General features: G+C 37.3%; 1 protein-coding gene across 2 annotated transcripts in view; it reads left to right on the top strand.

Annotated features, from left to right (window-relative positions):
• Hers (Histone gene-specific Epigenetic Repressor in late S phase) overlaps positions 1–14,998 on the top strand; it is a 154,303-nt gene that overhangs the window by 135,950 nt on the left and 3,355 nt on the right. For both annotated transcript variants that reach the window (XM_053752784.2, XM_053752783.2), the window contains exons 5-11: positions 8,605–8,711; positions 9,628–9,732; positions 10,523–10,616; positions 11,278–11,465; positions 11,676–13,559; positions 13,878–14,040; positions 14,319–14,487. In XM_053752784.2, coding sequence (XP_053608759.1) covers positions 8,605–8,711; positions 9,628–9,732; positions 10,523–10,616; positions 11,278–11,465; positions 11,676–13,559; positions 13,878–14,040; positions 14,319–14,487 — 2,710 coding nt within the window. The remainder of the gene's footprint in view (positions 1–8,604; positions 8,712–9,627; positions 9,733–10,522; positions 10,617–11,277; positions 11,466–11,675; positions 13,560–13,877; positions 14,041–14,318; positions 14,488–14,998) is intronic.

Below are 14,998 nucleotides of genomic sequence, written 5' to 3'. Positions count from 1 at the left end.
CTTTACAAGATTACATAAAATCTTGCAGAATAATATGCTGTAGGTATTAATAGACACATTAATAGAAATACCAGCGAAAAAAATCACTATTAAGTATGAAGTTACTAGAGATACTATGTATTGAAAATGACATTGCTTTCCAGTAAAACAAACATGATACAATTCCCTAGAGTACAGATGGCGCGTGGTACTGTACCCTAACGGTAAATAATGAGTGCGGATACATTACAGAATCTGTGGATTTATTCATTCGCGTTCGGATACAGACCCAGTGTTGCCAGTACAAATATTGTTCCGCCCAATAGTCCATGGCATTTTATTATTATTACCGACTGTAAAACGTTATTTTAGTGCTCCGAAGACATATTCTCGTTTAAACATACAATTTACGTTTGTTTCTCCAAGTATGTTCTCATAAAATTCAGCTTCAGTGAATATTATTTGAAATCTTTATATATGAAATAAGTGAATCGACACTTAGACGCTTCAGGGAGTATTTCGTTAGATACTATCAATATAATTATTTTAAAATATGTATAATAAGTACATCCTACTCGAGAATCGTGACATTCCGATTTTAGTTGTAGTTATGCCTGGTGCATTTAGTAATCTATAATATTTCGTCATACTTATGCTATTATGTTTGGTAATATATTAACTAACAGTTATAAAAAATATACCTAACTATTATTTTTCGAAACAAATAGTGTTGCTACTACACAGCGTATAACCTGTTATGAAAAGCGACTTACATCAATTACACTATGGTTGTTCGTGTTGGTCATGGTTGTTTCAACTACGGTGGTCTGTACATTACACTCCTGCGCACTAAAATTAGTCGAGACTTTTTTTGCTTAGATTCAAGTTGTTCATAATTAACTTAGTGGACATTGCTGTACTAAATTCTACTCCTACAGCCTAATTATTTTAAATACATTTCAAATAAAAAACAATTTCCTTCACTTATTCTTGTTCTTCTTCTATTTCTTAAAAGTATTCAATTCCTTTGAACGTATTCATTTGAATAGATAGAAAACTTGAGAGGAAATTTCAAAGAACTCTTCAATATTTTACAAACTACTGTTTTATCTTTAAATTCTGTAAGCGTGCCTAAATCAATAAATAATGTAAACGATATTGGCTTCGCATACGAGTACACAATAAACAATCTATCAATTGGCAGCTCTCCTATTTTTACTGGCACCAAAGTTAAATAACGCATTTTCATTTCATAAACATTTCACATCTTGTAACTTCAAGTTGAAAGCAAAGATTATTTCTAGAACGTTCGAAACTGTTACAAAATGGCATTTTGAAAATCACACTCTAGTTGCCATTTTGAGTTATTTTCTGAAAATCCAGTGACGTTTGCCGCTTATCAGAAATTTGGATAATTGTCAGACATTACAGTTTATTATTCAGTAGGACGACATTGAGCTTTGTTCTTTTTAAGTTATGTATTAAACTTATTAACTTTATACAAATGTATATTTTGCTTCCTCAGTGTCACTTGTGTTCGGGCTTCGTGCGAGTTTGTTGATTATATCTCACTATCGAGTCGATTCAAAGTGAGATGCAGCGAACCAATCACATTGCACCATTGTGACGCAAAGCCAACCACACTGTAAAGTGATTGGTTCGGTGCGTCTCACTTTGAATCAATTCAATGGTGAGAAGTGAAATGCCAACCCGAACTTAGCCTGTTCGTAGCTCTCAGCTTCAAACTAATTGAAAAGAACTAAGTATGTCTGGCTTGTACAGAATAGACCTAATATAAACTTCATTAACAAAAGAACTAAGTTGGTCACCAACTGTTATCGTTCATTTTATGGTCTGAGAAACCGGTCCTCGTCTGTTTCTGAGTGATTATGCTTATTATTACCCATATGTGTTCGCTTTTTATACCGTCCGCAAAAGAATTCCTTAATTAAATACACGACAAAAAATATTACGTGCAAATTCAATAATTCCGATTCATTTGAAGTGGAAACGATAGCTGTAATTTTTATTTCCAGCTGTACGTCGAATCATTTGAAATGTTTATTTAAATAATGACGCAAACGGGAGTTTTCTTCGTTTTCTTCATTTTATTTATTTTTTAAACCATAGATGAGGAATGTACAACAGTAAAATTTATTTTTAAACCCCGACGAAAAAAGAGGGGTGTTATAAGTTTAACGTATCTGTCTGTGACATCGTAGAACCGATACGACGGATAAACCGATTTTCGTTTAGTTTTTTTTGTGTCATAGATAATTTTATCCCAAGTATTTTTAGCCATGTTTCATGAAAATGGGTTTAACCGTTCAAAAGTATAGTGAATATTGAATGTCGGGTTTTTTTTTATTTTATCTAACAAATCAACTTGTTCGCAACTGTTTTCAATGTTCGAACGTCATTGAACTTTGACAAAAAACATATTGTTTTTTTACAGCTTACCCATTGGTTTTACCACCATAAATCGTTCTTCGGTTAGAATGTAAAATAGAGATTAAATAAATATAGATCGTTTTTTTTTATTTCTGCTATTATGTCGTTAGTTAAATCTTTCACTAAATCTTGAATAAGCAAATTCTCCTATAGTACTAGATACCTACTAAAAAACTTATTCTGAAATATATTCACAAAATCCACATAAATTAAAGAAACGCGTTTCTCGCCGAATATAATAAAACGTTATTATGCTAACATCCAAGATGTTCACTGTAACACTGATAAAGAAATCCTACAATTCCAATAAAACGTGGATTAGGTTACAATTTACCTGCTTAAGTAGTATAAAAAAACAACGGTACATATAATTAAATATTGGTACATTACGGTACGTATAATTAAGACTTAGGTATGATTAACTTTTTTGTTTTGAATATAATTTATTTACTTTTATTTATTTATTTAGGTACACCAACAGGTTACATGAACAAAACTTACAAGTAACAATTAACTTATGTGCTAGCATGCAACCCAATTACAGGTGAACACAACTCTCAAGTAAACAGGCGAGTGTTAGTTATTATTATGATTACAATAATATTACAAGATTTAGTAACTATTACTATTAAAATATTAGAGTTATATAAGAATAAATTTCAGAAATTAATAATTATTATGTGATATATGAATTTATACCTTAATTGTTAAAATAATATAATTATAATTAAAATTTGATGGCATGACAGTAGTTTACGTTTGAATTTCGATAACGAATCGTGATATATGTGGAGATCATACTTGGCATTTACTCCATTATAAGAGGAAAGCATTCTCGGTAAGGGTGCGTGCTCTCCGAGGTTTGTTCGAGTTTGGGGGATGATGAACGTTTTAGTGAGCTTTCTACGGGAATTTGGCCTAGGTACAGTGAGTCGAATTTTGTCCGCAGTATCTTGACTATTGATTGATCCATGAACCAGCTTATGGAGGAGTACAATGTCCAGCATTCGACGGCGATCAGTTAGAGACGTAAGTCCAAATTTCGATAAGCGTTCATTGTATTCACTTCTGCTGTAGTTCATTGTACTTCCATTTCGAGTCGTAATAACAAACAAATTATATTACTAGACCAGTAAGTAATCACAGCCTAATCATTGTGGGTATTCTATAGTGTAGGAAGTGGAGCAATTTCAACAGGCAAAATATTACAAGGAAGATTCATAACCAAGTTTAGCTTTAAAAAGTGTAGCTAAATATACGTTAGCAATATTTTCAATACAGAAAGAAAAATAGGCCGATCTGTAACGTACAAAGAGCCGGTAGATAAACAAGAATAAGTACAAAAAGTGGTTTCAGAATAACCCCTAGCTTGCAGCTGCCGGCTCAAGGCAAACCGCCCGCTTCTTTAGGCCACGATCACGAAACATAAATACTACAGACGTAAAGCTTGCAGGATTGTCAAACTGAGGGCTAATAACAATAGTTAGGTACATTATTAGTTATATGTTAGATGAAAATATTTAAACGAAAAATTATAATGGTCTATATTCAGTCCAGTCAACAAAATAATACGATATAATACTTACTTTATTCCACAAATGAGTACTGAATCCAAATAGCGACATACTTAAGACAATAATACTCCTTTCCAAAGTCTTTCTTCACTTGGATACTTCCTACCTTAATAAATAGTTAGCATATCAAAGTGATGAACAGTTCCATACCCTATCTATTTTGTAATATCCGCAAAATGTGATTTTTTTGTCCTTTTCTTGAGCACTAGCGCACAATAGACTGCAAATAAATTCAACTACATTCTTCCCGATATAGACCGGCCGATTGCTCTTTAATTGACGGATCGGTTTTCTGTTTAATCCCTTGGCTTCGAAGTAATTTATCATTTCCCTGACACATGCACTCACAACATTTAGACAACCGTCAAGAAGAATGAATCAACATTTTTTTCGTATTTAAAAAAAGGTTGTGTATTTCAAATGGTATTCGATCCGGTCGAAGTTTCCCTTGGTTCATTAATTTTGATCTATAGGTACTTTTTAAACAAAAAAAATATATGTGCTTAAATAGCAAAAATGGAGTTTTTCCTGGAAAATAACTGGCATGTAGAATCTATATATTTTTTCTTTCATTTCTTGTATACTCAAAGGGCGTGCTAAAAGTAGGTATATTTTTAAATGTCAAGACATTCTCGATTCTGCACACACATTCACACCCACTCATTGCGATATGAGAGCAACTTCAGTGGAAACAATGACGATGCACGCCCACGGCTTTACCAATGCGTATTCACTTCTTACAAGTCTGTACAGTCAACAGCACATCAACCAATTCAAACTCATCGGCAATTCGCAGTTATTACCACCGTATTGATATTGGGGTTGCCAGATCCAAGGCTAACCATTTCTTGGACATTTCTAGGACCATAAACGGATGCAGAGTTATTGTGTCCGATACGAGATTAAACTACTCGTACCTACCTGTTATAAGTATAACAGCCAAGTGGCTAGGCTGAAAGCAAACAAGTTGATTTGTTAGATAAAATTAAAAAAATCATTTGCTTACAGCATATACTCGTATTTGAATTAAAATGCATATTTTTGACGAAAATTGCCCTGCATAAGTGTAATTATAAGTTTCTGGGGCTAACTTTAGTAGCCGTAGTAAGTAATCGATGTATGATAACTTTGTAAAAAATACCAATTTGTGAATTTCGGGACAGTAAAGTGAGATTACTGTACACGAGATAACAAGTAAACATCCGGAAAATCCCGAATTTCCCGGCCATCTACCAACCCTAATTGAGATGCAAGGAAGCTTGACATGCAGTCGAATGTACTGAGATACTTGTTTTCTTACAAATACGGATAGGCAATGAACACAGTCTTTTAATCTCGTCCCGCTTGGTCTTATTTGTAAAACTTCTTAAAAAGGAACGTTCTGATGAATTAACATATTGTAGATAAGAGACATTTGTTAGTAATAGGTAAATCTCCATGTAAGATAGGTTTGCAGCAAGATTTAACAATGGCCACATTAATGCTATCTATATCGTGATTTATTTATCTTATTATCATTGTCTAGTAATAGTTTTATGCGTTCATCTCGGGAGTTAATGTACATCCTAGAACTTACAAACCGTAAAATATATTATTAGGCCAAGATGTTTCATGAATAATGCAATGGCCAGAATTATTTTGCGTGCTCTAATATGATCGGCGAAAAAGATGTTCTAAATTCAAAAGATAGACATAGCCTGGACACACAAAAAATAATTTAAAAAAATGCAGTCAAAGTTATGGTCAAAGTTCTCATTCCTCAATCAAATTACTCATACACGCAAAATTTACTGATTGTTATGAAATTTTGTACATGAGTAGAATATAACTTGGAATACATAGGGTAAAGCATACTTTTTATCCCGAACTTTCCAGTGAACTGAAGTGAAGCCGCGGGGCGCAACTAGTATGCTATAAATATATTAATGTTTTTTCATTACATTACCAAGAAAAGTGCATTTAACACGCAGTACACAGTGGTTTCAATTGAATAACTTTTATAAATTGATGTATTAGTCATGTCGATATCTCCATTGGATTACAGAAGACACAAATTCATTCAGTGAAGTTAATTATCTGATGAAGATGTATCATCCTAACACTACAGACCCTAAAAGGCAACTATAAGTACCTCGTAATGTCTGGCAGATAATAAAATCATTAAACAGGCACTTTTTGCCTATTAGTCACAATGAGCAGGCAGCAAACACGCGCATCTGCCGACATATATCATCACAGGGTTGCCAGATATAGGTTTATTATTATCTGGACATTTCCAGGACTAAACTGTAACTATCAAGACATTAAAAAAATCGCCCTTCCACCTTATCACCGGTATTTTATACTTAATATTGTAATTTACTAGAAAATAGATTCCTATTTACGTCTGCGAATATTTTTCCTATAAAAATGTCGAAGAAAATACTCCGTTTTACGTGAGCACTTTAAAATAGAATGGGCTTGCCTACTTCGCAATTTATAGCTTGTACTTTGTCATGCCCGTTTTGTAATAGGAGATATAAAAATAAATACTAAATTTTGTTAATCATTTAAAAGAACAATATGTTGTCCTATATTTAAAGATAAATAATGCGATTTCAACCTTAGATTGTTTATTTCAAATTCTTTGTAATTCTGTCTACACTACATTTAATACGTAAATCTTTGTATTGTGATTCCTATAGAAAATAGTAACTATTTGTTAGCTGTTATTAGCACATAGGAGTTATAATTTAAAAAACACATTCTCATATCTTGACAAGATTTCTACTCAATACAAATTATGTTATAACCATTAATTAATATTATTATTAATTATTGTATAAATATTATCAATTAAATAGTACTATTGATTAAACATACGTTTAAATCAAACAAGCAAATCTTTTATTTCCTTTTAATGGCAACAACAACGCTCGACGAAGGCGACTACTCAACACTCCAGTTTAAGACGCCTCTAAGAATGGCGGCACTATGAACAAGCACGAAATCAACAGAATAACGGTACACCCGCAAACGGAGGCGCCGCGTGCGGCAGCTAGTTCAAATGTGAAAGCTTTTTATGGAGCTTACGAGGTACTTACCTACAATATAGACGGTGTAGATCTTTATCTAAGTAATTAATTTACACTTGTAATGACGCTGTTTTTCTCAACATTATAAATGCGCATGTTTGTATAATGATGGATTTATATTGACTTTATTCGTTCTTCAAGTTTAATATGCTCACTTGTACGCAGGCAAAAAATAGATTTGATTTTTAAAATAGACGGATTTTACATAAAATTTCGTGACTAGGAGAGTAAGTTTTTAAGCTATTTAGTATTTATTATGAATCAATAGCGAGCACATAAAACGCGTATTTTTGCTAATAAGTTTACAATTTGATGCGTAAGGTAGTTTAGTTACAGTAAACAATAAAACAAAACATGACATGCAAACGCGGGTCGTCCTTACGCAACCGGAAGTGGCGACCGGCAACGGCGACCGCAACTTATCGTGGCAACGATCTTTCCAGAACACTTTTAGAACACCCACATCCGGTTACAAAATATAATGATAAAACTGCCGATGGAATAACCCTACAATAAATATGTATGTTCTATTGAATGTTTTATTTGTTAATTTTGTTATCTGCGGTTAAAGACAATAAGTTCTATAAATGTATTACTTTGTATCACAAATAATAAATGTAATGGAATGCATGCAAATAATTCTAAAATAGCGTTTGTTGATCCAGATCCCACTCTAAAACACTGATACTCGGAGAGCCAAAAAAACCCAAATTCCTTAAAAACATGTTTAAAATAAGACCATAAACAAAATGTCTTCCGTCAATAGCAAAATCGAACGTAAATTTAAACCTATTGAAAAAACCACAGACACTAATTCCATGAACATTACATTGAAATGTCCTTATATGTGTGGAAAAAACTAAATGTAGAATATAATAGAACTCCTTTTTATTTTGAAGTTTAATAATCATTATGAGTCACTATCCCTTTTCACATTACAATATAAGTTAGATAAGATAAATCAAAAATCATTGCATCATTTACTTAGTCACACCGTATCTAAAAATATATATAAGTAATTTAACTTAGTATTCGTAAGTAGGTATATCAATTCCATAGACTTTGGTGAGGCACTGACATTGTTATTTCATATAGCTCGTGCGTTCAAATTAGGCATTTATCGATTCCAATACGTAGGTAGTTTGCAAATAATAATTATCCGTAAGGATATATAAGATTCTTTGCAACTACTTTCTTCACTTTTCTAATGAATGAGAAGACAAATGTCAAAATTTTAATATATAATGTCAAGCGTTGCGTATGATTCAATTTCATTCAACATGATGGTACCTAGCTCGTAAATAGAGTGAGCCTCTTATATAAACGAGGGATTCATCTTCTTCTGCCGCTTATTTCGTCCACTACAGGACATAAGCTTCCTCTAATTCACGCCAAGCTTCAAGGTCTTATGCGCTTCTTCTCCATAACGGGTCAATATCAGCAATATCGTCACTCCAACGGGCAGCTAGCTTGCCTACTATTCTATGTTTGGACGTGAGATTAAACTGTTTTTTCCTTGGTTCCAGGATATTACCAGCCGGCCGGGCCGCTGATCAAAGAAAGTGGTGCCGAGGCAGATCGTGCGCTTGCGCGGTACCATCCGCCGCCGCACTACCACGCGCCACATCCACCTGTAAGTATACTTCAATGTCGCCTAAAATCGGTCGAATAAAAGAAAGTCGACCACGTGACGACCACGTTCCTTTTGAAGGTTACCACATGGTAGTAGTTTAGTAGGTACTCCGGTACGGAGTTGTTACCTACTAATTCCATGGGTTACCATTCCTTTTAAACACTGAGTAAAGAAACAACCATGCGGGAAGATACCTGATGAGAAGTGATCACCGCAGCCTATGATCGTCTGCAAAGAGTGGTTCTATTCTAGGGCGGAAGCACACACACTTCTTCGCATCTTTTATATCTTAATGTTTTTAAAGCTTATAATATACTGCTGAGCTATTTGTTGCTACTTCACACGCGATCTTTGGTCCAGAATGAATTGCTTACGTTGTTGTCTCTAGAAAAAATCGCTCTTCGACAGTTCTTCGCTCACTAATTGGAGCAACAGGGGAAAGGTCTATGCACGCGCACAACACAAAGTTACAGTTAAACGTTCTTAACTCGACACCTATCAAACAAAATCAATCGCGTTACATAACCTACATTTCATTATTTTATTAATTTGGAGTCCTGAAGTGCCGGTAAGCAGAAACCACACGAGATGGGTCTGTGTCGTTAGGGCAACGCGCCCTATTTCCTCACCATTTTCATCTCTCTTAGGTTATACGTTTCACTTCAGAGATGTTACCATGTTATCCTTAAAGATGTTAAAACATACTTGAGGCTAAAATATGTTTTCTTTGTTTCTGTCAATTTCAAACACTATAAAGCGCGATAGTAACCAAACCTCTACCTTCATACCATTATTAATTGGAATAAATGAATGATTTTAATCGAACCTACAGATGGATTATTACAGGTCCAGTAATACGGTATGGATTATTATGAACTGAATGAATTGAACCTACTGACCTGATGGTATATTGCAGGTCCTGCAGCAATACGGTGGCTATTACCCGGCGGAGCTATGCTACGGACGGTACTACAGACCTCCAGGGCCTTACCACATGCCGCCCCCACAGCCCGATGCCCAGGTAACGAACATGTTCACGAAAAGTTTGGCAAAATCCTATTTTAAGAAATGCTAAGTCGATAATTTAAATATATTTAGTAAGAAGATTATTTGCTAAACAGATAACATAGCAAATATCTCTCTCCACCGCGAAGCCTGGGCTCAGCGTAAATTACCTTGCATTTTTCGGCTTCGGCTGTGATTTTACACCCAGGCACTAGGGAATGCTATTGTTGCCTATCAGCTGCCTAGACTAAGAGTGGTTCTATTCTAGGGCGGAAGCACACACACTTCTTCGCATCTTTTATATCTTAATGTTTTTAAAGCTTATAATATACTGCTGAGCTATTTGTTGCTACTACCCAATAGTTTGACTGGTAGGACTATAGACAAACATAAAATAAACGATCCAAAGCAATTTGTATACAAAGCAACTTCTACGTCTATAGAATTTAAGACAGGTAGTGTGCAACTTCATTGAAACGTCACCCTCACAAATAAAGAATACATTCGTCCGTCGTTATACATTCCCGTTACTATATTCGTTCGTTCTATAACCAACAAATGAGACATTCAAATCTAAACATTATGTGTCGGTTGCATTGCACCAGTCAACATTGACGTTAACTTTAATCTGCGTAGAAAACCGCGAAGCACATCATTTTATCTGAATGTCAGCGGTGCGCAGGTTAAAGTTTACGTCAAAGTTGACTGGTGCAACCCACCATATAACGGATATCCATTAAGCAGTAACAAGATGTATCATTAGGATTTAGATAGCGGTTTTCCTGATATAACGCTGTGTATTTCAGATGGTAGGCGTCGGCAGCGAGCCGTACCCCCCGCCGCAGTACTTCGGAACCCCGCCGTGTTACCAACACTCACCGCAGAGGATACCATACGTGGGTAAGTAAACCTCATTTAAAGTGAAACGAATTATACTACTTGCTCATAATATAAAATTACGGTAGTTCATTAAAAAATAAAGATTAGGTAAAGGGGACTACTTGACACTAGATGTCGCTAGATAGTCGTAAAAGGCATAACAATTTTTTACTTAAAATTAATTTCATGAGATTTTTTGACTTAAAATTAATTTCATGAGATGAAAAGTTTCATCACTCGAGCGGGAATTATTTATATTAATGAAATCATTATTTATTATATTATAAAGTACTTACCTCCTTAGAAATTCATAGAATATAGTCCGGTACTTTGAAGGCCTTTTAAAGAGTTTTGATGTTATGTAGGTCTCTGGCCATAATCCGCTCTGGTAATATAACAATGAAATAATTCATATTACTATCGTTAATTTAATTAATAAACGTAGAAACTTCTTATTAAAACAAAGCTTTTAAATGATTGTAATAATTTATGTTGCCCGAAATAGCTTTGCCATATTCAAAGTAGCCGGGCATTAATAATAATGTTCTAATTAATCCCCTGGTCCATAACATATTAATTAAATTGAAAAAGGTACATGTGCTCGATAATACACATAAGTAGATTTGTTTAAAGTTTAAAAAACTACATACTAAATAGGTACCTACTTTCGCTGTTGTTACAGAATACAGGCAATGCCCATGCCCCTTGAACACGTGTCCAAAAAACGTCCTTATTGGGCCCGCTACTGGTAAAGCCCCAGCCGGTGGCGGCCCAGCCGACGTCTCTGCGCTTGCGCCGCCCGGGGGCGCCTTCCGAGCGAAGGTGCGGGCGTGCGCGCTCGACGTGCCCGACACGCACGGTAGCGGGAAGGTAATTATTCGTTGCTTTTTTTAGTTATTATAGTTTTAGTTTTTACATATTTGTCTCCATTTATTCAGTCCAAAAATCAATTATCATTTTAAGGACATTTGATGATAAAATATCTGATGGCCTACACATTGTGTTTCACAAGTGTTGAGGAACTCTGAGTAGGTAGCTAGATTTGTTTGATTGCCATTGAAACCCAATGTTGCTTTCTAGGACCCGCCGTTAGAGCCTGAACCACCGGCTGCAGCGGACGCCCCGCGGCCGTGCCCGCTGCCAGCCATCGGCGGCGCGTCGCCCAAACGGGAGCTGTACGAGGCTCGCGATATACGGCGCTGCGACATGCCCGGCCCCGCCGAGGCGCTGGGTCCGCCCTCCCCCGCCCGGGGCTCCGCCGGCGTCTGCGCCCCCCAGCCCCCGCCCGTGGCCCCGCGCCGCGCACGTCTCGGCAAAGACATGGCGCGCCGGTCCCTCGCCGGAGACGACACCGCTGGCCTCCTATTGACAGCACCGCAACCCTCAGCCCATAACAGCGACGCTGACGATGATGTTTTAGAAATATCCCCTCCTCTCTGCGCACCCATTGACCTATCATCCTCCGACGAAAGATCAACTCCTCTTGTTGACATCAAAAAAGAAAATGAGGGTCCTACCAACGCTTTATCACGAAAGCCCGATGCGCTGGCGCTGAGGGAACACAACTGCACGGCGGTCTTAGAGACACTGGAAGCCGCTGATGCTGCTAAAGCTGTGAAGCGGCGATATTCGAGACCTAAGTTAGAGATAGATATGAAGGATACCCAGTTAGAAGAAAGCTGTAAAACAAATGGCATCGGGGAACACGTGAAGTTGCAAAAACGGAGAAAAGTGTCTGGAGAACAGACTGACGTTCGAACGGAAACAATTACCAAGGAACCCAAAAAGAGAGCGTCTCCAATCAAGAGGACACCTAAAACTCCGACGACAGAGAAGAAAACAGTGAAACGAAAATTAGAAAGTACAACAAATGGTCCTAGAGCGAAGAAACTCCTCTTGGAACAGGTGGAAGAAGATCCGAGACTGAAGAATGTAGCAGCTGTACCGGAGGAACCGTTACATGTGAAACCGAAAACGAAAAGTGCACTTCTCCTTGATAATTTAATAAGAAAAAACAGTATCGATAGGGCTGATTCAAAAGGATACGCTTCAGATACTGAACTGAATCCTGCAGAATTGTTCCTACCAAATCCGAATGAGAATATCGTGCAGAATTGTAGTAAAAAAACATTGAATATCAACAACAACGTTGTTGTTGAGACTGCTACCTCCAACGGCGTCCGGCCGAACACGATTGCGGCCGTGAGTCAACTCCTAGGAAAGAAGCTAGCGTACAAGAGCGCGAAAGTAGACAAAATAGATTCTAAGATAACGCACAATTCAAAATCAGTATTAAAGTCGCCCACCGCAAAAGCGAACCTCAAGGAGGATCGGAAAGCAGTAACTAAGTGCTCCATTGCAGAAAAACCCAGTGCTATTGTTACAACGGACTCTGTGGATTCATCCATGCCTAGTATCAGTGATAGTATAAAAAACACAAGTGATGACAATGCTGCAGTCGATAGTAGTCTCATAGACAAAGTCAAGGCTAAAGTTTCCAAGTCATCAAAGAAAACGGAAACTATACAAGAAATTGAAGTCACCGTCGAGGGTCGAGTAGTAGAGAGTATAGAAAGGCGAGATAGTGATGCTAAAGATTTTGACGATGAGGAAGAGAAACCTGCGGATATTGCAAAAATAGAGCGACAGAAACGTTGCAAATTAACTGGGGAACAGAAGAGTAAAAATGTGGAAAAGGTGGTGAAGTTGTTAGTATCGAAGAGGCCAGCGATAAAAACGGACGATGCCGTGTTGGTTGCTGAAGACGCGTGTGCGAGTCCTAGTCCGCTGAGCGGGGGGAACGCTCGGCGCGCGCGGCGCCGGCGACACAGCGCGCATGCGCGGCGCGCGCGCCGGCTGCCGCTGCCGCCCTGTCTGCCGGCGCTGGAGGACCGGCCGCCGCCCCGCTGGAGCAATGGATGGAGCTTCGACGGAGATCATTATATATCCAAAGTCTACCTCAATGTAAGTGCTATATTTTATTTTTTTATAAAACGTTTTAGAAACTTTACTCTTATACATGAATTATATCTATCATATTAGACATAAAGTAAGCAAGCACTTATTACACACCTATACATGATGAAAACTTAAGCTGTAAATAAATAAATATGTATATTGGGACAAATCATACAGATTGAGTTAGCCTCAAAGTAAGTTTGAGACTTGTTTTAGGGACACCAGCGCAAGCACTAGATGGGTAATTGAATTTCACATTCTGGTACCATTTCACCCATTTCCCTCTTAGTGACTGTTAAAACACGAGTATATTTACTCTGGCAGAATGACTCCCGGCTAGACCGCACGGCGCGGTGCTGGTCGCGCATGACGCACGCGAGCGGCGACAGCGTGTCGCGCGGCGACTGCGTGCTGCTGCGCGCCTCGCTGGCGCGCGCGCAGCCCTTCGTCGCCAGGGTCGCCAGTCTGTGGGAGAACCCGGATGACGGTCAGTAACTGTTGTGCTCTATCGTATCTCTTAACTATGTATAGGTCTCATAATAATGGGAAAGATCGCCGCATAAAGTGGAAGGACGCAAGATATATTTGCTCGAAAACATCAGAGAGGGAGTAAAATCAGTCGAACAATTCAGACTAGGGCTGCATAACAATTTGTTTTGATATAATCTTCATATATCCGAATAATTGCCTATAATACCTATAATATCAAGTTACATATTATGACGTTACGGATCATATGACATTCTGTTCTGCTTTGTTCCCCAGGAGAGATGATGGTGTCGCTGGTGTGGTACTACCGGCCTGAGCACACGGACCACGGCAGACAGCCGGCGGACGCGCCGGACGAGGTGTTCGCGTCGCGGCACCGCGACGCCAACTCCGTGGCCTGCATCGAAGACAAGTGCTATGTGCTCAGATATAACGAGTACTGCCGGTAAGATCACTTTTTTAACTATATAATATATTTCTTAAGTAATTTCAACTGGTTTTAAGGGCGCTCTCTACTCACTATCCCCAACACACACCTAACAACCACATAAATAAAATATATGAATTTAACAACGAACGAAAATTATATAATACTATATTCTTCTAAACAAATTATTTTATTAGATAGAATTATATTTCATTCATTATACATTCCATTAAACAAAATATAGTCACAATTTGTGACTATATTTGGTATAATGGAATCTAAAAACTACAGTCTGGAAACTAAAAAAGTTCAAAGTTCCTTGTGAGTCACAATTTACGACAAGGATTTTTTAATTTTCGCAATTTGGTCGCTATAAAATTGATAAAAATGTGATGGTAGCAGTAGTGTACGGGTTGGCCTAGTCTAAAACATTTCTAAATTTAATAAACACTGCGTGCGTTTAATTCATACTGCACAGCGTAACTACTTACTACCTATGTTTTTTGTATTAAAGTTAATCTTACTCCTT

This window comes from Plodia interpunctella, chromosome 12, assembly GCF_027563975.2.
Source record: "Plodia interpunctella isolate USDA-ARS_2022_Savannah chromosome 12, ilPloInte3.2, whole genome shotgun sequence".
NCBI lineage: Eukaryota > Metazoa > Arthropoda > Insecta > Lepidoptera > Pyralidae > Plodia > Plodia interpunctella.
The sequence above is the reverse complement of the archived record's forward strand: the minus strand, read 5'-3'. Positions and strand labels throughout refer to the sequence as shown.